Consider the following 26,255-nt stretch of genomic DNA (forward strand, 5'->3'; position numbering starts at 1 on the left):
TGGTTATCTGTTATTAAGGATAGGGGTTGGGGTAACCATGGAAGAGTCATTGGGTCCAAGATGTCTGGGGCAATGACAGGATATTCTAGCTAAGGAGGAGCCATTGTGGTTGAAGATGTCAGGGGCAGCAACAAGATGTTCTCCAGGCCTGCTGTCTCCTTGTAGAATGGCAAGGTCTCATTCCCTCCTTCTCTTCTCTGAGGGCCTTGTCCTATCTACCTATGAGTTGTCTACTTTTCTGCCTCATTACCACTGCTGAACTGTAAACTTAAAAATGACTAAGATGGTACATTTTATAAGGGTTCTGCCATAATTTTACTCACATACATACTCACAAGAGTGATAAATATTAAGGAGGAAATTATAGTAAAGAAAAACATTAAAAAATAGTAAAATGAAGCCAAGAATAAAAGTAATATGTCAGAATATATCTTAAGGCTCTATGAATTCACATTTTCCTCTGCATTTTCTAACAGATAATATAGAAGAATACACATAAAATTATACTATACACAGTGACCAAAGTTAAAAATCAAATCAGTTTCTTGAAGAAACCATCCTAGTTCTGAGAACTGGGAGATAATTCTAGAGTGAATTGTCATAAAAAGGTATGTGATAAAGGAAATAACCTTAGGAGTATTCTCCAGCAGTGTCAAGGATATATTTCATATGTCAAAGCCAATTCACTAAAAGAATGCAGACAAGGCACACAGATGCATGGGTGTCTAATTTCATTTAAAGGTACAATATGAGTATCTACAGAGCATTTCCTCTAATGTGTTCTCCAGGAAATACTAGTTAGTAGGTTCCAGGGAGAGAAAAGTAGATATGAGCAAATAAATTTGGGAAATATTGGGCTCAAAAACGCACAACCCAAAAAACCCACATAAATTCTCAGAACCTTCCAGTTCTGTGCTAATGTATAATGTTAATCTTGATGAGATACCTTTTTGGATTCTTCTCAAGGAATCTCCTTCCCCTTCTTTAAAAAAATAATTACCAATAAATGTTTTTAGAAACATATTTTGGGATTTCACAGACTGTTGATTATGAGTGGTAAAACTCAACTTTAGCCAACTCAAATTTAAAAAGAAATTTATATTAAAGATACTGAAGTGATTCATGACACACTTGGGCAAATATGTGACTAACTGACAGAAAACAGTCAAGAAGTACCTCTGAACATTGATCCCATTCCTCTGTCTCTCTCCACAGACCAGACTCTTCTACTTCTCTAAATCATATGGTGGAAAACCGCTACTGACAAATTTAAGCTTTTCCACCAAAAGCTTCACTGGGAAGAAACTGACTCTTTGACTAAATTCAATTCCAGAATTCCTAGGAAAGGACTAGGGTTGACCTAATTTGGGTTAAGTGCCTAGCCCTGGGCCAAAATGAACTATGGCCAATGAACAAAGTCACAATGCTCTGTAAGCCATTTTATATAAGAACTAGGTGATTTAGATTGGGCAGAGGGAGATAGTACCAATTCCCCGAAAAGTGAAGAGGTTGGGTAGAAAAACAATGAGTTCAGTAAGTTACATATCCTTCATGAAATCTATAAACATCATTTCTGATAGTTATAAAACAGACTCCCTCTGAAATTAAGGGTAACTTCCTGGTAACCTGTTTTTCTGCATCCTGTACTTCCTCACACTAAGAATAAAAAAAAATTCCTCATGCTGAGGACAGATGCTAAGGAAATTAAGACTGACATGATCTCTGAATAACTAAATCTGCATATGTGTATTTCCTGTCTTTTATCCTAATCTACCTTCTCTTCTAAAATCTCATGCTCTTAAATTCCCTAAAGATGGAGATTTAAGACGAAAAATTCTGCTCTATCTTCCTTAAAACTTGTTTTGAATAAACCTTTCTCCTGCCAACCTGACTCCTGAGTATTTATAAAACACAAGGAGCCATAAAGCCATTTCCTCTAGTAATAGTTAAGCTTTTTAAAATTTTTTGTTACACAGCGATTTTTAAAAAATATTTTATTAGTGCATTATAATTATACATAATGGTGGAATGGTTCAGCTTTTTATGAATACAAGTGACTATTCCTTATTAAAAATGCTTTGGAACTTGGATTTTTTTAGATTTTGGAAAATTTGAGTTTTGAGATATCTTGGTAATGGGACCATAGTCTGAACATGAAATTCATTTATATATTCATTTCACACATGCCTTAAACACACAGTTGAAAAACAATTTTAGATAATATTATTGATAATTTTGTGCATAAAATGAAGTTTTATGGTGTGGAATTTTCCACCTGAGTGTTCTGTTAGCTCTCAAAAAATTTCAGATTTTGGAGCACTTTGGATTTTGGATTTGGGGTTTAAGGATGTTCAATCTATATTAGAGAGTTGAAAAATAAAGTTATATTTTATGTCAAATCATTAAAATGTATATGTTCTATATCAGTGATTAAAGAGAGATCCATATGCATTAATATTTGGTAGCATTTAGTTCTCAGCACAGTAGTTTGTTTAAAAAAAAAATGGCTCCCAATACTTTGTTTTTGGAGTTAAAACTAACTTTCTTGGTGGTGGGGAGGAAGGTTTCACTTCTGAAATAGCACTGTGAGGAGCTTAGCAGAATTCTTCCCCAAGGAAACAACCATACTGGTGAAAATTAGTAAAACACAGAAAGTTTCCAGAAATTTCCTAAGGGTATAAAGCAAATGGAGAAATATTTATTCAAGAGAACCTACTAAGTCTTGGTAAGAACAGCAAGTCTGTGGCATTTGAATCATGGTCTGCTTATACACCCTCTCCCAATAACAGGCAATTCACTTCAGGCAGGCACAGCCAAGAGGACAAGGCTCCTTCCTCTCTCCCCAGTTCCCAGTCTAGACCACAGTTTCTGCTCAAGAGAGAAAGACCACCAGCACTTCTCTTCCGTTTAGCTCTGTGTGGCAGAAGCTCCACTGTAGGCAAGTATGGCTGAGGTCTATAGTCCTTTCTTCTACCCAGTCCCTACTTACAGAGTGGAGGCTCTGTCCTAACATGATAAGTCAAGAATCCTGGGTCTTAGTGGCCCTTGCCTGAAATCACTTCTAGGGAAACTCAAATAAGTCATATACAACTGACTGCTGATAAGTAGAGGTCAGAGGGTAGGATGATGCCACCTCCCAAGCACTGAAAGAAAACCTGTCAACCAAGAATCTTCTATCAAGCATAACTATTTTTTCAATTTCTCATATATTAATTTCTAATTTACACTAATTTCTCATATATTCTATGAAACCTAGGCTGGTCCTTTACTACAAAGAATTGAGAAGCACTGCTCTAGATTCCTATAGATTATGCCATTTTCCAATGAGAATGTCCACAAATAAAGCATGCTGAAAGTTAGCAGAGAAAACATTTTGGCTTTAGAATGGAAGACAACCGTTCTAATCATTTCACAAATGTGTTATTCACATGGCTCTGAATAATCTGGTCTCATCTGACTATCCCCCAACATTCCAGCTCCAATGAGCATCTTCATTTCTGTCCCTCTGCTGTCACTCCTGCTGGAATCCCTCCTCAATTCCCTACTTCTATCCATATCTTTCTTATTCCACTCTCAGGGTTCAGCTTGAGTCTCATCTACTCCAGAAAATCTTTCCCGGCCATTCCAGGACCAAGCTATCTACTTCTTATGAAATCTGCAATACAAGTAAACTTATACACCTTGGTTTTTAATTATAATCTTGGAATGGCTTCATGTACATTTATTTTGATCCTATGTCCTACCCCAATCAGACACAAACCCATAGTACAGTAAGAACAGGTTTACTGACCCACCACAATGAAGGAACTTCAGAGTTTCTCACTAAGGTAAAGGGTGTCAAAATTTAATATTAAAGCAAGTTTAATTAAAAAACACAAACTAAAGCAGTCTGTATTTACAGAGAGTAATATCAACTCTGAACTATGAAGTAGATCCAGGGTCCTATTTACTTGAATAAAACAGAGTTAGCATATCATAGAGTATTATGTCCAGTGACCCCTTATCTGAAGTCTGCACCTGAGTTGTAAATTAAACCCACTTGTCTGCATCAGAGTGAATTAGATTATCCAGGTTACAGTGGAATGTTTTATCTTATAATTTCTAACAGCAAAGTTTCTGATGGTCTGTGAGTATAAAGAAAGCTTCTCGGTAAGAAAGCAGTTATCATCTAAAGAAGGGGATTATGATACTTCATCACTGCAGCTTGTCTTTAGAAGAAATTTCTGTTAATTTTAAAGTTAATGTATTTGTTATTCCAGCTCTGAAAAGCAGGACACTGATGTTAATAGTCCATGCTAATTTTTACTTTTTTATTCCACAATGAGCCAGACAGACCCAAAAACACTTTTGTATGTCTCCTGGATAAAACTAAGCTCTGCTAAGTACATAATCAGATTCTATACAAATGATATTTGATGGATGGATAATGAAGTTTTAAACAAACACAGGTGATGGGTTATGACTATAAAGCTAAATAGCCTTATAAACTCTCTTCAAGTAGTCTATGTGAGGGTGGGAAAAAAAAAAAGGAAGAGGAAGGCAGATTTCTTACCAACAACACCAAAAGCTGAGACGGCTCGAAATAACCCAGAGGATCCTTTCTGTCCCATCTTTGTTCTATTTCCTAGATCCAAGCGGCCAAGAAGTTCCCGTACTTCTTGTTGAGTATATACATGCTGAAAATAAGCATGTGTAATTTGTAAGGTTGTGCTTACTCTGTAGATTATTTATTTACCCCTGAAAATTAAGTTGTCTACATGAATTGCTAGCTATTTCATAAACAACTATATAGTAATGTATGACTAAGCTACAATTTTTAAAGCCAACAAGTTCTTTAACATTAGCAATTAGTGCTAAAGTAATTGCTAATTAATATTAAATTAATTTCTAATTATAAAATAAAATTATTGGATCACATTGCTACACTAAAAAATGTTAAAATTGTATCTGATCCAGAGATGCAGAGATTTAAGAGATTCACAGACATATTTCAATAAGAAGGCAAATCCCTTAAAACTAAATGAAAATTTTTAAATACATGTGCATTTTTATGAGAAGGCCTACAAAGTGTCCCCCAATTAGTCCCACCACCAAATAAAGCCAAGAACCATTAATCAAAACTCCCAAACAGATGGGGAGGGGAATGGATTCCCAGGAATTCGTAATAAAGAACTTATCCAAAATTATTATAACAGAGAATAGTTTCATAAAGAGTTTAATGAAAGTGAATTCTAAATTTCAGCTAGTAATATGTTTGCAAAACCAGGACTCCACATGTATTGAGAAATATTCATAGACAGGAACTTTAACACAAAAGGTAAGTTAAATTCTTTCATTTGTAAAGCTAAAAATTAACTATTTAACACATCTACGTTGTACTTCACTTTTAACTAACAGCTTCATGTTTTTGTGCCACCTGAATTAAGCCTCTGTATTCCTGACTCTGGATAACTTAATATCTGGATAAGAGCAGATATATCTTCAGAGTATAGCAAGTCATCAGAAGAGGTCCTGGAGGTGACTTTTTTTTTTTTTTCAAATTTCTGCTTGCATTGTTTATTATTATTTATTTAAACTTTGGGTTTTCATTTCCCAGAAGAAAAAAGAGTGGAAGAAAGAGAGTTTTGATCTCATGGTAAGAGTCTCTGGAACTCACTTCTTTTATTCCAATTCCATCTTTTCCTTAAAGATCATTTAGAGATCCTCTACTGCGGGATGGACAGATGTGTCCTACTGCAGATTTGACAGCCATCCAGGAAAAAAAGTTCCAATTCTCCAATCCTGTCTCATATCATGAGGTGCCACCATCATTTAAAGAAGGAAAGAGAGCCAAATGTCCTGTAATCCCAGGCTGAGACAAGAGGATCACATGGTTGAAGCCAGCATCAGCAAATAAGGGACACCTTCTATAAAAGCCTCCTGTGCCTGATGATGGGCAGAATCACTGCCTTGGGACAGAAGTTCCCTATGTTTCTCCTTTGTAAGAAGCAATAAACCTTATCTTTCCTTTTTCTCTAAACCATGTCCTCATTATTGGATTGGCATCAGGGATAGGATCAAGAGTGAGGGAGGGAGGGAGGGACAGAGGGAAGGAGGGAGGGAGAAAGAGAAAGAGAGAGAGGGAGGGATTGAGAGAAGAGGAAAGAAAAGAAGAAAGGAAGGAAGGAAGGAAGAAAGGAAGGAAGGAAAGAAGGAAGGAAGGAAGAAAGAAAGATGGATGGACACAACTATATAAGCACATAGTCAGTCCCACACGACATAGTCCCCTACCATAAGGGGGAGGGGGCAGTGCAGAGAAAGAGTACAGAAAAAAAAAAAAAAAAGCAAAACAAAAGTGAAGGGAGGGAGGGGGAGAAAGAGAGATAAAAAGAGGAAGTAGAAAGAAAAGGGGGGGAGGTGGGGGCAGGGAAGGGGGGGTGAGAAGGAGAGGGAAGGATCTCCCCTAAGGCAAAATCACTAGAAGTGATTTTTAACAGTGTAATAGTAAGTCTAAAGGATAAAAGTCTTCCCTGACTTGTAGTAACATCATACTCAAACACAGTAATAGATAATCTCCCTTCAGCAGATACAATATTAAGTTACACTGGAATCTTAAAACGTCAACTCTTTAAGAAACTATATTCATTACCTTATCTGAAGAGTGTGCTTTCAAAAACGAATCAAAACGAGGGACAAATTATAATTTTAGCATAATTTTTGACATTAGTAATTTCAAGAAACCAGATTAGAGGTTCAAATCTAGTCAACCAAGAAAAATAATTGTAACTTAAGATCCGTGATAAAAATACATATCACTAAAATATACATATCACTAAAGGCTATTTCACATCCTTTTAACAACACACCTACAAAAATTCCTGCTTATAGTCAGATTTGGAAGCTACTTACCCTATCATCAATTATAACCAAGTCTTTTGGTTCTGTTCTGTCAATTTTTAAGACACGGTATTTTGTTTCTGCATGATTGCTCCCAACAAGAAAGTATCTCTATAAATAAAAAGGAATATCATTAGTTTTTTAAGGCAGTTTGCCCTATACACATTTTATTACCACACAGGTTGTGAAAATACATTCATAAAGTCAGGTTACTTTTTAAAGAATATTTCTGCTAAGTATAACTGACACCTTAAAGAAAGATTGATTCCAAAAGGTCAGTTTTAAAATTGAAATATTCTTAGTGGCTTCATGATAAGTATCAGTCTTATGTCTGAAATACACCCAGTAACCAGGTCAGATGAATTTAATTATAAGATAAAATTAGAAATTAATCTGATTGGAGACTGATGTTTAAGCTTTGCCAGGAAGAAGCAACTCTGATAAGAATTAGAAAGTTAACTATGTAATTAGGAAGCTTAGACAACTATAGCTATTAAAATATTGATAATCAATAAAACTTTAAAAAATTCTATACAAGTATGAAATTGTATAAAAGTCCACATGAAAGTCCTGTAAAATATTAAAATAGTTGTACTTTCCCAAATGGTCTTTTATATTGAGTTATTGTCTAATATTCTTTCCTTCTTGAAACACATCCTTGGAGCCTTATATCTAAACACAATAACACTAGCCCACTTAAATAAATACTGACAATAAATGAATAAAAAATGCCGCAGTCTCTGGCTGGGCACAAATCACGAGTCTCCACACAGCTTGTAGATTCAAACAGCAATTCTTTATTCCCGAACTCACACCGGCCGTCTACAAACACGCTCTGGGGGAATCCACGTTCTCTGCCCAAATCCACTCTCTCCCAAATCCACTACTCTGCCCAAAATCCACTCTCTCCCAAATCCACACCGCATGGGCTTCAGTCTCCCAAAATATACTGTCTGACCCTAAGCACTCAACAGGAACTCAGCAGCAGGATAAGCCCTATTCTAAAGGGGGAACACCCTAATCTCCTATTATGCTAAACTGCCCTATTCTAAAGGGGGAACACCCTAATCTCCTATTATGCTAAACCGCCCTATTCTAAAGGGGGAACACCCTAAACACGGATCCTGCCCTGGTCCTTGAGCAAGGTCACCTTTCAGAAGTCCTTCCACTAGACAGCATGGGAGTAAGCTGGCAAGGAATTTGTCATACCTACTTGGCTGATGGCTCCCAGCAAAAAAAAATGTGGAAAATAATCATATATGTAATAAAAATGTTTTTAAGAAAAACTAAATGAGTTTTTATTATGAATTTATGTGTGTGTGTGTGTGTGGGGGGGGGGTGGTAGTGAGGAGGATCAAACCCAGAGCCTTGCACTTGCTTAGCACACGTTCTACCACTGGGCCATATCCCCAGCCCATGGATGAATTATTTTTAAATTAATTTTGGAAAAGTAGTAAAAGTTCATTAACAAAAATAAGTTACTTAATGGTATTTTGCTTTTAATATGCCCTTTAAAAAGTGTCATGTTTTGAACATTGCAAAAATTGAAAAGACAACTGCCACAATCAACTTTCATCTTACCATCTTATTGTTCATATAAGGTATACATACACAAAGCAATGAAAATAACAAATATGATTTTCTAGATTAATGGCCAAACTGAAGAATGTAGACCACAAGAAATCAGGACAAGAAAGATTCATGTAGGTTACTATAGATGTAAAAATGGAAGAGTAGAGAATAGAATTGAGTCATCAAGAATGGGTAAGATTTTGGGGGCTGGGGATATAGCTCAGTTGGTAGAGTGCCTGCCTCACATGCACAAAGCACTGTGTTCAATCCCCAGTATCACCAAAAAAAAAAAAAGAATGGGTAAGATTTTAAGATTTTATTTCAGAATATGAATATTTGGTTATACTGTCTTAACTCTAAATCTGTAGAAACAGATGGGTTTTTAAAAAATTATTATTAAGTATGTGGTCATGTGCCACATAACTTGGTCACCAATTTTCTGGCCAACCATGGAGCTTGTAAACAATGGTGGTCTCTTAAGATTATATCACCTAATGACATCATAGCTATCTTTGTGTAAGCACACTTTGATGTTTGTGCAACAAAGAAATCACCTAATGTTGAATTTCTCAGAACCTGTCCCTGTTGCTCAGTGACCCATGACTACATATCAGCTTATAAAGATCTGATCTACTTAGAGAATGTAAAGAGTGAAACCGTAGGTTAAGAGATGATACATGAGTCCAGCATCAAGAAGAAGGCCAACCAAAAGACTTAATGCCTCTTCTCCAATGAGAGGCAGGGTTCAGATGACACTACCAGTTAGAAGAGGTGGAAATAAAGTAATTATACTAATAATTAGTACTAAGTTGGGTCATCCAGCAACAGATTCCATGTCCCAGGGAGTAGCTAAAAAGGCCAAGAAAACAGGGAGAAAAGGAAGAGGTCCATCTCAGTGAGGAGTCAGGTCATTCCTGTTCCTTAGGCTCAACCCACTATTGAGAGGAGCAAGGAACCAACCTAATAAAATTCAGAAGAATGATTTGTAAATGATTCATAATTGTTAGCAAAAAAGAGAGTCACTTTCTTGAGGACTTAAAAAAAAAAAAAAAAAAAAACAGGTCCCAGGGAAGGAAACAGGAAGGGCAAAGACCTAGAAGAGGAAGAAGCTTGTTGCATCTCATCTGTTAGAGGAACAGAACTGAGAAAATGCTCACAAAGCACCTCACAGGGTGAGTACAGTGTTCAAATTTAAGAAGGCACTCATCAGGTGTTCTTTTTCTCTCCTCTTAAAGACATCAGTGAGTCTATGCCATTTATTTGAAAAAAAAAAAAAAAGACAAAAAGAGAGAGTGAGAGGGAGAGAGAAAGTGACAGTGTGTGTCCTAAAGAGAGGAAATCTCATACATGACCAGAAACTAGAATGAGAGAATGCACCAATTTTTTGGTCACTAGCCTTGATCCTTGGGAGAGATGAGTGTGCAATTAGCCACCACAAATAACATACTATAATAGAGGTGTGAACTAGATGCAGAGAAAACATAGAAAGGACATTTAATTCATTTAGGGTTGGTCAGAGAGAGGCATGCAGAGAGGCTAGAGTTATTCTGATGCCGAGTTTAGCTTTGAATGACCTCTAAGCAGGACTTTGTGTACTTAGCCATGATGGAACAAGTGATAGCTCCTATTTTCACCTGTAAAAATCCTTAGTCATATATCTATCTCCCTCACCTCAATGCACTTTTATTTATATCTGAATTTAATACTTAACTTCTGAAGGCCTGGTATAAATTGTTTGGAGCTTGTCTTCCCACTACATCTCATTATAAGCACCTTAAGAGCCTGAGGCTAACTCTCTAATAACCTCTGTGGTTTTTAATTCCTAGTCTACTAGATGCATTCTGACTCCACAGGCATGGGTAAGTGTTAGGGGGAAAAACAATCAACTACCACAGAGTAATCTTTTAATTTGTTGGGTAATTTTCTACATTTATATTAACCCATCTTAAGAAGATGGCTTTTCTAAATCAACCATTCAGTAAGGAACACATCACAGTTTTAAAGGGGATAAAATCCCCAAATGAAAGTCCAAGAATTTTTGTATTTCCTATGAAATCTAAAGAATAACTGCATAAAATTATGATTTGGCAGCTTGTAATAAAAAGACTGACATGCATCCTGATATGCTGTTGGCAAATATTTAGTGGCCTCTGGAGTACACAAAGGAATGTAGAACTGCACCTCCCATATCCAGATCCTTCCAAAGATTCCATGAATCAGAGCAGCCAAAAGCTAGAATCCACAGAATTCAGAAACAGATTTAAGTGTGAAGAAAGAAATGGGAAGCAGAATAATACCCATATTCTTTCTTCTAAATTGGTCTACATGATCTAAGAACCCTAAAAATGTTTTGTGCAGAGAATAGCGACCTCATGTGGAGTTAGTTGTGTGGGAAAGAAAACCACAGATTTTGGTGGGCCTGCTGTGTTCAGCAGAATTACTGTCTGCACCGCCCTCTGGCGGGAACTTGAAATCTACTTTCACACGATTTTTTGCTAAGTCCAGAAAGGCCTAGTTTCTGCTCACTCTTATTTACTCCCTATTGAATATGGCAACACTGTAACTATGTATACCTTAGAGTCTGTTATAGTTAATACTATGCTTCAAAACTGATCTCAGCATTTGAGGCTTAAAAATTGCCCCGAAATATCTTTCCATTAAATTCTTGATTTCTGATTTTTCCAAATTTTTATTTTGAAAAATAATTCAAACCTATAGCAAGATAACAGAGCAGTACAATGAACATCCATAAGCCCTTCACCTAGATGCACCAACTATTAACATTTTGTTATTTTTTTCTTCCTCCTTCCCTCCCTCTCAATAAAAGCTTCTTCTGAACCATTCAGAATGTATACAGGTATCTTAACACATCATCCCTAGAAACCTCTACTTATATTTCTTAAATACAAGGCCGACCTCCCACATAATTATACCACTGACATAATATTATCTATATACAATTCGTATTCAAATTTCCCTTAGTATCCCTATAATATTTATAGCTAGCTTTTAAAAACCCAGAATCTAATTAAGGATCATCCATTGCATTTGATTACCAGGTCTTTTTTTGTATCTTTTAATCTAGAATAATCCTTTTCCTGACTTCAACATTTTTAAAGACCCCACTTTTTTGTTGTGGTTTATACTAACTTGTTTTCTATTCACATCATTTATCTGACCATTTACTAGTGAATGCCTCACATGTGCCAAGCACTGGACTGGATATCTGAAGAAAAAATAAACCAAATACATATTTGGAGCTGTATTTTGTTGATGGATTGGATTGGAAAAGAGAATAATAAATTTAATTACTTTTGTTTGAGCAAGAGCCAGAAGGTGGTACCATTTATCAACATAGAGATGATAAGAGAAGAAACAGGGAAAAACAAGAGTCCTCTTCACAACATGCCTAAAGAGATCAAGTGGGAACAGGTATGTGAATCTGGATCTCATTGGAGAGATCTCAGTTGATGTCACCAGCACATATACTGAACTTCAAGCCAGTGAAATGTGTAAAACCCAATAGGGAAAGTAAAGACAGACATCAAGGCACAAACAAAACAAAACAAAACAAAACAAAAAACTAGCCTGAGGAAATGCATTGGGTGGGGTGAGCACTCTCCCAGAGCTGAAAAACTCCATCATCCAGAGGCTGGATATGGAGAAGGAACCAGTTGAGAAAAAATGACAGGTGACTAGGAAATTCCTGCCCAGGGTGGACTCCTTGAGGCAAAGGGAGATCATCTGGAAAAGGAGGGAGCAGGCATATACACATCAAGCACTACTGAGAAGTCAGGACAGAGAAACACCCAGGACATCTGACAACAGGACCTTGTGTGTGGCCTTGCCTAACAGTCTCAGTGAGGGGTGGGGACAAAATCCATAGGAGAGCTGGCTGATGAGCAAATGGGTAGGATTCTGGATAAAGAAAAGAGAGAGAACACTTTTTTTCCTCTCAAACACAGTAAGTTCTTTTTTATGTTTGATAATGTGCACAAGCTCTAAGGGCAAAAGAAGGAGTGAAGGAGACATCAGAAAAAATAGTAATAAATTGAAACTGAGAAGCGTGCCCAAGAAAGCTGAATCCTAAAGTGGCAGTGGAAAGGTCAAGAAGCAATCCAATTTATATCACAGAACCACCAAAAGGCATGGAAATTTGTGGCACCCAAGACCTCTGGAGAATCAGAGGAGGACAAAAAGGAGGTAGCAAATGTTTCTTAAAAAAAAAAAAAAAAATAGGCTTCAAATTCAAGATCAAGAACAGAATAACATTAGAAATTCTCAGGAGCAACATTGGAAGGTGGAAGACAAGGACATAATGCCTTCAAATTTCTAGGGGAAAATTCATTTCAATCTTTAATTCAACATTAATTTATCAACCAGAACTAAGGATAGCATAATGATGTTCTTAGGCATACACAGGCTCAAAAAAATTCCCTCCATAAGCCCTTTTCAAGAAGCAACTAAAGGAGGTGCTTCACCAAAATGAGGGCATAAAGTAAACTATATGATCCTGGAAAACAAAGTCATCACAAATAGGAAATAGGATGATAGTGAAGGGACATCCCAGGATGGCAGTGATGCCACAGGCCTTGGGAGCAGCCCGTCCAGATTTGAGCCACTGCTTCAAGAACATAAAACCTATAACATACGTCCGGTGTGTGAATGTGTTGAGAGGAGATTTACACATCTGGGGAAAAGTTGGGATTAAATTTATTATAAATTCATAGTAAGAGCTAGGAACTGTAGGATGAAGGAAAGGTCATCTCAAGTTTTGGCAAAGTCTGAAAAAGTCAAGGGTTTCCAGTTCAAATGGTGAAGGTGAAGAAGATAAATAAAATGCCCAAGAGCAACAAGGAAAGAAAGAAAGCAGAAAAATGAAGGCATGCATCTGTCTGCATGCATTCATCATACAAACAAAATCAAATGAAATCAACCCACTGGAACAAATGTTTGCTTATAGGTATGTTGGGGCATGTTGATTTGAGAGCAGTCGGGGTAGAGAATTAGAATACCAAACAAAAAGTCTACATTAAAACACACATTAAGATAGAAGATGATCTGAGCTGGCTCTTTTCTAAAAGTTGAGTGTCATCTTTCTGGAAAAGCTTAAAATATCAGTATGTAACTTTAACAGTGGTGATTGGTATTAAGATGAATGTGTTTCTAAAATATATACATAAAATCCAAATGGAATATAATAGGTAACCCATTTAATAGGAAATTTAGAATCTACTAACATTATTACCTCCTTTTATAATGACAGGCTAATTAATCATTCACTTTTCATCTGAGGGAGGAAAAATCAGCCTTCTTGAAAGGGAAGAAATTTTAGGTTGTATGACAGCTTCAATTGATGTTAAACTTCATGTGAACTTTCAGATTAAATATATTATTTTTAAAGAACATCTTGAAGTTACTTCTCACAGTCTCATAATATCGTAGGCCTGCTGCCTCCCTTAATCCAGCAATCCCAATAATGGGTAGTATATCTGGAAAAGGGGAAGTGAGTCTTATAGCCTAAAGGGATGCACCTGTTAGAATATCAGAATTTAGCCGGGAGGGGTGGCACATGCCTGTAATCCCAGCAGCTGGGGAGGCTGAGGCAGGAGGATCAAGAGTTCAAAGCCAGCCTCAGCAAAAGCAAGGCACTAAGCAACTCAGTGAGACCATGTTTCTACATAAAATACAAAAATAGGGCTGGGGATGAGGCTCAGTGATCAATGCCCCTGAGTTCAATCTCCCATACCCAAATAAATAAATAAGAACGTCAGGGGCTGGGGATGTGGCTCAAGTGGTAGTGCGCTCGCCTGGCATGCGTGCGGCCCGGGTTCGATTCTCAGCACCACATACCAACAAAGATGTTGTGTCCGCCGAGAACTAAAAAAAAGCAATAAATATTTTAAAAAATTCTCTCTCTCTCTCTCTCTCTCTCTCTCTCTCTCTCTCTCTCTCTCTCTCCTCTCTCACTCTCTCTTAAAAAAAAAAAAAAAAAGTCAGAACTTTACTGATGGGAATGGTTCAAAGCTCCTATAGAAACAGAAACTTTGTCACCTTCGACCACATCTTCTAAACCTGCTATATCACTTCTCTCTCCCAATTGACATCCTGTTTCGATTTCTCAATCAACTGTGGACTGCATTGTTCTCTCTTGTTCCCTAATTATACATTCAAAATGAATTAAGCAAGTTGCATTTCTCATGATATGGTTCTTACTTATTTTGTTCTATTTTGTGTGATGCAGGTGATTTTCTTAAATCTGTTGGAATAAGGCAGGAATAAATATATACAAACAAACAATTCTGAACTATAACAGTCAAGATTATCCTAACAACATTCCCCGACAAAACACATAGATACATACAGCCCTCATTCTGTTAGGCTACCAACTTTAAAGTAAACCACTATAAATTAATTTGTTATGAAATAGTCACTTATTGTGTTAATAAGACTTCCAGCATCACATACTAGCAAGAGAGCACCTGTAAACTGGAAATCACCTAAGGCAAACTGCCATTTTACCCAAGATACTTAATGTTGCTAAATCTCCTATGGACAATTCCGACTTGCACTGAACTATATGAGGGTCCAGGCTAAATTAGGCTGGGCTACAGGGCAGATAAAGACCAGGGCAGGAGCCAAAGGGCAGTATGAGGGTGCCTGGTACCAGAGAGAACAGCTAAATTTGGGAGGGGACTGGTCCTGCACAGACCAGAACTATACCTCCTGCATGCTCTCTACTAAAATACTTCCTTTCCACTCCAAATATTTCTCAAAATTCACCTCTAAACATAGGTAACAATGACCATCTGAACGTCACCTCAGGAGTATATGAACCCAATTATTATTCCAAATGAAAGCTCAGAATGAGAAACAGCCATCTTGCCCACTGTTTCTTCAATTCCTTAATGCATCTCCCAATTCCTTAATAAACAATTAATGCAAATTAATACACTTCCACCAACCAAAATGAAAATGCCCATTTCTTTCAAATACATGTTGCCAATTACCTTAGTTCATCTTTCCTCTAATATAGGTAAGAAATGGGAACCTATTTTCATTTTATTGCTTTAACTATTAGTAAACTGAATAATTCATACTTCTTTTTATGGTGAATCATCTATTCATTTCCTTGTTTACATTGGGCGTTTATTTTTCAGACTACTTATTAAATATTTTTGCATTTTTATCTGTTGTTTGGGCTACTAATACTTTCCCCATCTGTCATTAGATTTTTTTGTTGTTTTATATATATTTTTTAGTTGTAAATGAACACAATACCTCTATTTATGTTTATGTGGTGCTGAGGATCGAACCCAGTGCCTCACACATGTGAGGCAAGTGCTCTACTACTGAGCTACAACCCCAACCCCTGATTTTTGACTATTTTTAAATTTATGGCTTTAAATATATTATATTTTAAATACATTATATTATTAAATATATTATATATTATATATTTTGGGTTTTTTGTATTTTTTAAGTTGTAGATGGACACAATACCTTTACTTATTTTATGTGGTGCTGAAGATTGAACTCAGTACCTCACCCATACTAGGCAAGCATTCTACCACTGACCCACAAATCCAGCAAGGATATATATTTTGTATCTAGAGAGTGGAGCCCCTCTCTCTGCTTTCTGATCATCATGTGAGCTGCTTCCCTCTACCACACTCTTCTGCCATGATGCCAGCCTTGGGCCCTGAGGAATGGAGCCTGCTGTCTATAGATCAAGACCTCTGAAACCCAGAGCCCCCAAATAAATTTTTCCTCCTAAATTGTTCTGGTCTGATCTTTTAGTCACAGCAGTGGATAAAGCTGACTAAAACAAATGTCAAAATGATACTTCTTCATGACTCTCCTCAGAGAACTAAAGATACTTGTAAATACAGTATATTAGATAATTTCATCTTCTGGTTTGGTTCCAATCAAATGAAGTAGTCAGAAAAAAAAATACTTTAGAATCAATGAGTCTATACTCATGACCAGAGGTAAACATATTATTAGGCTTGTGTTATAACTGAGAAACTTTCAAGGTAAGTAACTTCTTGTACTCTTCCAATGGAGACAACACAAGGTTCAAGGAAAGCACCTTACAGACATTTTACAGCATAGTGTAGAGTACTAAACAAGTATTCAGCATATGCAATACTGTCGCGAAGAGGTGGGTAATTTTAAACTCAGACCATAATATCATTGTGGTACCCCAATTTAGAAAATCTACACTGTTATCAACTTTGCTTTCCAACCACAGAAATAACAATGTATTAAATTCTACAAACACCATCCCCTAAACTGGTAATTAGCAACCTAATTGTAAAAACACTGATCTTATTCAGTGTTTAGTGGCCATTGTAAGTAGTGGAAATAAAGTCAAGTGAAAAGAAAGATAATGCTATAGAAACAAACTAGCACACAAAAGTAAGTTTCTTTCCTTTTGAATGAGAGAGAGAGAGAACCAAAAAGCCAGCAATAAAAAGTGGATGTAATTAACATCAATCACAGTAATGATGTACCATGGAATAGGAAAGTAGAAAAGTTACCGAGTCATCATCGAAAATTTTTTCGTATCCCTGCCTCTACAGTAACTCGTGAACTAGAGAACTTTAACAGACTTTCTGAAAGCTGAGAATACAGTAACTCGTACAGAACCTCGTCACCAGTTCCTGAGATACCTCAGGCACCTGTTTGCACGTGTTCCAGCCAGGGCTTGTCAGTGGAAGTATGTATATGCAAACGCAGCAGTGTCCTGGGTATGCAAACAGGGTAATGACCCCCAGGCACAGGCCAAAACGGTTAGCTTCCTCCAAGGCTGTCTTTGACCGAGATCCGGGAACTGAGGAGGGAGGAAAGACGGGTGCTACCTCTGCCCTAGGACCCCACTCCACCCGGCCTGCTGCTTTCCTCCTGCTCGCACCCGGCGGCTCCGGATACTCACAGCTCTGGTCTCATACAGAACCAGCTTCTGGACGGCGCTGATAATGGGGGCGGCGGCTTTGGGCATGGCCCAAGCAAATGGGGCCCCCACGACAGGGCACCAGGCCGCGGATCAGGTCGTGGAAGTCACCAGACGGCTCGAGGAGACCCGGCGAGAAGATACTTCTGACCCTGGACCCCAGGTCCAGCTGAGAAAAACTGACCACTAAAGCTTTAGATGACCGGCGACAGCTCAGGTGTTTCCGGATTCCTGCGCCCCGCCTCCAGTCAAGTCCCGCCCTAGGCACCAAGGGGGCGGAATTGGAGGAAATACCATAGAGAGGGTGTGCAGAGATTCCCATAACCTGCGTACTGCTGAGGGAGGAAGCCAAAGGCGACATCTTTGGTGTGGGCAAAGGGAAACGTGGAAAAAAAGATCTCCGGGATTTGAGTCCCATTTATCTTGTCTCTTTGGAAAAGGGGGAGGGTTTGAGATTGGGTTACTTCTTGTGAGTCCTCTTCTCCAAGTTGCAGAGTAGATCCATTCACAAATTAGTCTGTTCCCCACACCCTGCCTACTTCTGCTCTTGTTTTTCTGGAAACTTGCTATCAGGTGGTCCTTCACCGAGTGTCGTTTTTTTCCCTGCTCTTCTGATTATTGCCTATTTTATCCTTTGAGAGTCGGCAAAAATGCATATTGTTCAGTGGATGTATGATCCACGAAAAATTTTTTAAATCACCTAAAAGTGTAAATTTTGTAGTTTGCCACCTTTTGTGCCTGAGGTAAACTAACCATTTGTACATTCTAAAATGGGACTGTGTAACAGGGTGGAAGAGCACTGGGGTCTGAGTCTGACTGTTCTAGGTTAAAATAAAGTTTCTTCCACTAGTGTGGGAACATAAATAAACAATGTCCGTACCCTCTCTGATTCATTTGTAAAAAGAAGCGTATTATAATTATGAATACAAAAATTGATAGGAATGCAAATACTTAGAATAACGAAACACAGCGAATTACTGCACCACCTCCCGAGGCCCCGCCCTCAAGGGGCCGCGCGCGCTGCCACCACAGGTTTCCCAGGCAACCCCCCCAACAGATCCTGGTAGGCAGCCGAAGCCGCTGGTATCCGGACTGTGGGGTCCCCTGCGGCCAGGTAAGTAGCCTTTTTACCGCGACCAGAGGAGCTATTGTCCACTTCCCGGATGCATTTTGTTATCCTTGCACAGAACCCCACCTCCTGCGGGGACCCCGACCACTTCCTTTTCTTGCAAAACTAAACTTCGAGATCTCTTCATAACCCACTTTCTAAAAGCAGTTCTCCTGGAGTCAAGGACTATTTTTCCACAAATACTTAACACCTACAAGAGTATAAGACGTACTAGAGTGGCTTCTAGACTAAACTAGGCAGAATTGCTAGGTTTCCCAGGAGTTGTGACCCCTCTAAACCTCAGAATCCACCGCTAGATTCAACTACTGAAGTGTAAATAAAACTTTTTTAAATTTTCATAGCATGGACACATAACATAATGTGAAAGAGGTTATGTTGTAAATTCAAAATTGTGAAATTACATTTAATTATATATCATTAATTTTCTTTCATAATTTGGCACATATTTTATTAAGAGCCAGAAAGATGACCATGCCAGTTCTGGCATTTTCACATTGACTTGTATCTTTTAACCAGGAAAAATACTTAGCTTTATTCCATTTCATAATGGAAACCAACTCTTTTGAGAAGAGTTAAATATTTGCACGATGTTATTGTTTAGGGCAACAACTCATAAAATATCTGTAGAATTCTGGTTTTCAAATATTTGGGTCTCCAATTATTATGTTATACTATAATATAAGCATTTCTTTTGGAACTTATCTTAGTTTCACCTAGAAGTAGATCTGAAACAAAAAAGTTTGAGGCAAGCAGTTCATATGGAAACGTCAAGGAAGGGAAAGAACTTGATAAAGAGAATATTATGAAGCAAATTTCTCTGTGGGCTGAATTCGCTAGGGAATTCTGGATTTCATATCTAAAAGCTATCCCTCTTAAGCGGCAAGGAGCTCCGGTTTTTTCAGTCAACTCCCATCAATTATTGCTATAGCAGAGCATTGGTTCCTTGGAACTTCCAGTGTGCTCTGTTCTCAGAGAGGGTCTGACCCGTTAGAGAAAGCCAGTAGACAAAGACACATTGCTGGCATTTGGAAGTCTAGTTGGCTGTAAATGGAAAAGGTACATGTCAAATGCATATGGGCACTACTATCATCTGCTATATTCCACCCCTTGAACCACTCATATCCACTCTTCACCCACATTGAGTTCACACCATCCCATCACTGATCCTTTAATATGGTGGCTAGTCCGAATTTCTTTCTGCAAAGAACTTACAGAAAGAAAATCAGTGGGATAAGCCACAGAACCCACTGCTGTGATTAATGGTAGGTCTGTAATGAGTCATTCATCATCTTCCTATTCTACCACTCATTCTACAACTCATCCTTACCTGTAGCCGAAACCTCTGCTGGTCTAAGTTATGTGCCAAGTAAAATAATCAGCTTTCATCCTGAGGACTGTAAGCCCCTGGTTACTGTGTCCTTGGCAGGTCGTGATTGCTGCAGTTACTATTCATGGATATGAATGTGAATATAAATGCTTTAAGATGTGTCTCAGAGGATCCTCTGGGTTCAAGACATACAACCAATTCCAATTATGTAACAGCAAACATCTACCGGGCAGTGCAGTAACTTCTTATACTTTTATGAAGCCAAAAATAGCCTTTTGGAAGCAATAATTTTGGTTTGGTGAAACTCTTATTGAGTACCTTAACAGAACCATCTCTCCTGTTAACCAAGTCCAGTCCAGCAGAGCCTAAGTTGTGAGAAAGGGAGGCACAAATTGCCCAGGTCAATAACAGTGATGTTGAGAGGGGTCACTCTTACTTCCACCACTTGCTTCAAAGCATCGCCTTCATCTTGAAGTACACTGTCTCAATCCCCATAATCCCAAACTAGTGCTTTAGCTATAACTTTGAGAAACCCATCTGACATTTTGTCAGACCTCTAAGTGAGGTGGAATATGGTAGGTCTCGTGGATCCCATGTTCACATACCTCTTAGCATATCTACTTTATTATGAAGAGAATCATTTGACCCAAGGCAACATTACATGAGATTCCAGGATGATAAGTGAGATAATCTTAGTGGTGCTGGCCAAGGCACTATTGATAGGGAAGACAAACTCACACTAGAGGTACATCACTTGCCTCTCCCAAGCTGAAGGGGTCCTGTGTAATGAATCTGTCAGTGAATGGATGTTCTGTCTCCTCAAGGGATTGCACCATAGTGAAGGCTCAACATCAGTTCCTATTGTGAACAGGTAGAACTTTCAGCAATTGTAATAACTAGATCAGTCTAGTGAGGGGAGCCTTGTTGTTGAGCCCATGCATAGCCTCCATCACCTCTATCCCTGCCACCATACCTTCTCCTTTTATTAGCTCACTGTGCAAGCACTGAAGGGACCAAGTACAAAGACTGGCTGACATCTATTAGATAATCATCTTGCCCACCTGCTTACTTATGCCTCTTCTGATGTAGATGGTTTGGGAGACACAAAGATGCACATACTTTCTGCCCACTTGTATTAGCTTTTTATGCTGCATAACATATTCCTACAGATTTAATGGCTTAAAACATCACACATGAATTGTCTCACAGTTTGCATGTCCAGGAGTCCTGGCATACCTCAGCCAGTTCCTCTGCAGTCAGGTGTTGGCTGAGCTATGCTTTCATCTGGAGACTAGAATAAGGAAAAAGGTACTCCCACAGATTAGTGGGATATCAAATGACTCTGTAACTGGGAGTCCTCATCGCTTTATTAGCAAAATCCATGTCTTTGAGGTTGTAGGATTGAGATCCCTGTTTTCTTACTGGTGGTTGGTTACTGCTCTTCTCAGCTGCTGGAGGCTACTCACTATTCCTTGTCAGGTGGTCCTCTCACAACTGTGCACAACAGGAAGTCTCTCCTGTCTGCTAAGATGAAGCTTTGGACAACATAGCCAGGAGATAATATTTCTATCACTTTTGCTATATTTAGAAGCAAGTAACAGATTTCACTGGTACTCAAGGGAAGAGAACTATTCAAGATTGTGACTCATTGGAGGTCACCATGGGTATGTCTGCCAAATCACTCTCCAATTACAGGTTCTTCTCCAGAACTCTTTCTCTTTTAATCTTGTTTCTTCTAGGCCCTTGATGAAGCTATTCCGCATTGTCCTCTGATTTGAGGACCTATGAGTATAGCTTAAAGCTCTGTCAGGAGAATTTTCCCTAATTGCCATTTTTTTTAGGGCTATCTGTGAGTAGGACTAAAGTCTGGAAGCATACCATTTATAACTTGCCACAATATATTTGGATTCTTTCTTTCTTCCTTCCTTCCTTCCTTCCTTCCTTCCTTCCTTCTTTCTTTCTTTCTTTCTTTCTTTCTTTCTTTCTTTCTCCATCAGCAGTTCCTAGGGAATTCCACATGAGATATAAACTGAAAGAGAGACATTGGTGCACAAGAGACAGGCGACAGGAGTTCCCCGGGCTGCTTATTTGTAAAACTTTCCTGTGTCCTCCAGTCCTGCTTGAACCTGATCCTTATGTTCCATTTTTATCATTCAATGGGTTGCTACTGCACTTGCCCCACCTAAGGACTTGATCTATCTGATATACTCCACTCAACGATGGGGACTCCCAGTTACAAAGTCACTTGATATCCCCTGACCAAGCATTCATTCTCTATAATAGCCTGGGGCATGCAAAAGCTGCTTTATGAATGAGGAATAGTTCTCTAATGCAAATGACAAGAATCTACACTGAAAATCTCCTTTTGTGGGTTTTCTAAGACTCTAAAATTATTCTTATTTACCACGGATAACCTTTAGCATGTGGGATTGTCCAGATAAGTGACCTAGGAATCAAAGCCTCTGGAACCACAGCTTGAAACTGCTCGGAAATCTTTCATGCTGTGGTCCCTGCTCAAACCAATAGGTTTCCAAGTTATCCAGTAGATGGGTCAAAACAGTATTGCCAAGTATTCCATATTCTCTCCAAAAACTAAGGAAATTTAAAAAGTACCGTGTCTCTTTTTAGAGGTTGTGTTAACTCAATTTTTTTATCTCTGTGACAAAAATATCTGAAAGAAACAACTTACAGGAGAATTTGTTTTGGCTCATGGTTCAAAGGTTTCAGTCCATTTTGGCTTGCTCCATTGTTTCTGAGCCTGTGTTGAAGCAGAACATCATAGCAAAGGTTGTGGCAGAGAAAAACTGCTCACATAATGGCAGCCAGGAAGCAAGAGAGTGAGAGAGAAGGGACTGGGGATAATATACAGTCCTCAATGGCATGCACCCAAGGACCCCCTGCTCCTACAATTTCCACCACCTCCCAGGCATCTATTCAGCTATGAATCCATCAATACATTCATCCATTGATGAAGCTAGAGCCCTCATTATCCAATTACTTCCCCAAATCCCCACCACTGAAATCGCTAAACTGGAAACCAATCCTTCAACACATAAGCCTTTGAGGACATTCCAGATCCAAATCATAACAAGTTACAGTGCAAGGTACAGTAACTTGCCCTTCACATTGAAGAGAAAGTCTCAGAATATTTCAGACCACTGGCCTTTAAAATTTCACCAAAGTAACAAGTCATTGAATCTTTGTGGGTTTATCTCTCACTCTGTGCTGGAGATGCATTTTATGAGGGAATCAGGACACTTGCCACTTCTTGCTTGACCCCGTCTGATATTGTGAACCGACAAGGCTCTTTTATACCATATTGTCACAAAGAGCAGGACAGTCCTTGGATAAGACTGAATGTTCATTGCTGACTGTTCTAAGTGAATACAAATTCCTCTTTTCTTGATAAGGATTGAAAAGAATGTGTACATTTGCCAAATCTGTAACTACATACCACATATGAGAGACTGTATCAATCTAGCAAAGATCTCATCTGCATGACAGACAACTTGATTCAATTGACAACCACTTGATTCAATTGACAGTAGTCTACCCCCATCTGTTGTAATTAAAAAGGTCAACACATCTTTTAAATCATTTTCTATAGCACTGTTAAGAGTGATTTACTACTAGTTATTTTGCCCAGGGTCAGCAAAGAAGATATGCAGTTCCATGAGTTTTGACTTCATTTCTTCTGACCTCAATGAAAGGGTGTCCTCTGGCTACTTCCTTTTTCTCCACATCCTCTCCAGCATTTTTTATTGTTTGTATTCTTGATGATCACCCTTCTGACTGATTTGAGATGAAATCTCAGTGTGGTTTTGATTTGCATTTCCCTAATTACTAATGATTTTTATATATTTATTGGCCATTTGTATTTATTCTTTTGAGCAGTGTTTAATTCATTTGCCCATTTGTTATTGGGTTATTTTATTTTTTGGTGTTAAGGTTTTTTTTAAGTTCATTATATATTCTAGATATTAATCCTCAGTCAGAAGAGTAGCTAGCAAAAATTTCCTCCCATTCTGTAAGTTCTCGCTTCACATTCTTAATTGTTTCCTTTGCTGTACAGAAGCTTTTTAATTTGATGCCATCTCATTTCTTAACTCTTGGCATTATTTCCTGAACTTTAGGGGTCCTACTGAGAAAGTCTTTTCCTGTGCCTATAAACTGGAGTGTTGACCCTATGTTTTCTTCTAGGAGTTGCATATTTTCTATTCTAAATCCCAGGTCTTTGATTCATTATGAATTGTCTCTTGTGCAGGGTGAGACATAAGTTTAGTTTCGTTCTTCTATATATGGATGACCAGTTTTCCCAGCACCATTAGTTTAAAAGGCTGTCTTTTCTCCAATGTATGTTTTTGGCACCTTTACCAAGGCTCAGATGACTGTAGATGTGTGGGTCTGTCTCTTGTGTCCTCTATTCTGTACCATTGGTCTATGTGACTATTTCTATAAGAGTACTATGCAGGTTTTGTTACTTTGGCTTTTGCAGTATAAGTTGAAGTCAGGTATTGTGCAACATTTTGACTAAGAATTGTTTTGGCTATTCTGGGTCTTTTTTTCTTCCAAATGAATTTTAGGACTATTTTTCCTACTTCTGTGAACAATGTCATTGGCATTTTGATGGAAATTGCAATGGAACTATATATTGCTTTTGGTAGTATGACCATTTTAACAATATTAATTCTGCTTATCTATGAACATGGAAGGTCTTTCTGTCTTCTAATGAGGTTTTCTTTAATTTCCTTTTTCAATGTTCTGTAGTTTTCATTGTAGAGGTCTTTCACCTCCGTGGTGACGCCTCCAAGGGTTTTTTTTTTTTTTTTAAGGCTATTGTGAATGGACTTGTTTTCCTGATTTCTTTCTTAGCAGATTCATATTCATTTATTCACTTGTTGGCATATAAGAAACACCTTCAAGCATGGCCATTTTCTTTCTGTCTTATACTTGCACACACACAAAAAGGCAGATCACAATAATAATTTAATTTTATGAATTAATTTGGAAACGACTAACATCTGTACAAAGTAAATCTTTCTATCCAGAAATATATCATGGTTCTTCATGAGGTCTTCTTTAGTATCCACCAGCAAAATTTTATAGTGTACATTTCTTTTTTGTACTATTTCTTAATTGTTGATGAACCTTTATTTTATTTATTTGTATGTGTTACTGAGAATCGAACCCAGTGCCTCACACATGCTAGGCAAGCACGCTACCACTGAGCCACAACCCCAGCCCCCCTCCCTCAATAGTGTACCTTCCTAACTAAATTTATTCATGCCCTTTTTATAAGTTTTGTGTAATTGTGAGGTTATTGTTGTTATTGCTTGTATAAAAGAAAATTTTTGGTTTTTTGAAAAAATATTTTCACTATCTGATGTTAATTAAATACTGTGTTTAATAGTCCTAACAAATAATAGTATCATTCTTTCATTCATATTTTATAATTTCCGATTTAAATTTTTCTTTGATATAGAATATTTAGAAGCACGTTGTTGCTTTTTTCTTTTTAATTTTCAAAAATTAGGAGCTTTTACTAGAGCAAAATAAAAGGAAAAGGCAGCTTGTGTGGGAGGGTCAGATATCAAAGATGCAGGGAGTTTCACTGGAATAGAATAAAGAGATTGAGAGAGAGGGAGGGAGGAGGAACAAGAAAGGGGAGGAAATATGTTATGAACTTAACAAATCACATTATATGCATATATGAATATACCATGGGAAATTTCATCTTTATATATGATGAAAAAAAGTACTAATGGAAAATAAATAGAAAGTACTAATAATGAATAAATAAATAAATGAGTGAAAGAAAGATCAGTAGAGCAAAGAAAGGAGAACAGAGGATTGGGAGAGAGGAAGGAAAGTTGGGTGAATGGGGATTGAAATCAAATTCCACACATGCATGATTTTGTCAAAATGAACCCCAGTACTATGTATAATTACAAATTTAAAATTTTAAAATTAGGAACTTTAAAAAAATATTTTTAAATATTATTACATGGCTTCATTTGGGTCAAGAAATTTTTACTATTTACATGATAAAAATATTCTATGAGTATACGTAAAATATTTTGAGTATAAATATATAGTCAATAGGTGTTTAAAAACAAGCCATGTTCTTTGCACAAAAACAGAACTATTAACCTAATTTGTTTCTGAATCAATCCAACAAAACCAATATACATTGAAAACTTGATTCTTAGTTAGGCTCTGTAATTACAGAAGCTTGGTAGACTGAGGCAGGGGGATCGAGAGTTCAAAGCCAACATCAGCAACTTGGTGAGGCCCTAAGCATCTTAGTGAGACCTTGTCTCTAAATTAAAAAATTTAAAAGGGCTGGAGATATGGCTCAGTGGTAAAGTACCCCTAAGTTCAACCCCTGGTACCAA

General features: G+C 37.8%; 1 protein-coding gene across 1 annotated transcript in view; it reads right to left on the reverse strand.

Moving 5' to 3' along the window:
* The window catches only part of Fig4 (FIG4 phosphoinositide 5-phosphatase), a 105,847-nt gene extending 88,220 nt beyond the window's left edge, over window positions 1–17,627 (reverse strand). The window contains exons 1-3 of the mRNA XM_076859851.2: window positions 17,387–17,627; window positions 6,889–6,987; window positions 4,553–4,676 (exon numbers count right to left, since the gene is read on the reverse strand). Coding sequence (XP_076715966.2) covers window positions 4,553–4,676; window positions 6,889–6,987; window positions 17,387–17,452 — 289 coding nt within the window. The 5' untranslated portion in view covers window positions 17,453–17,627. The remainder of the gene's footprint in view (window positions 1–4,552; window positions 4,677–6,888; window positions 6,988–17,386) is intronic.
* Window positions 17,628–26,255: the final 8,628 nt, after the last annotated feature.

This window comes from Callospermophilus lateralis, chromosome 6 (assembly GCF_048772815.1).
Source record: "Callospermophilus lateralis isolate mCalLat2 chromosome 6, mCalLat2.hap1, whole genome shotgun sequence".
NCBI classification, from domain to species: domain Eukaryota; kingdom Metazoa; phylum Chordata; class Mammalia; order Rodentia; family Sciuridae; genus Callospermophilus; species Callospermophilus lateralis.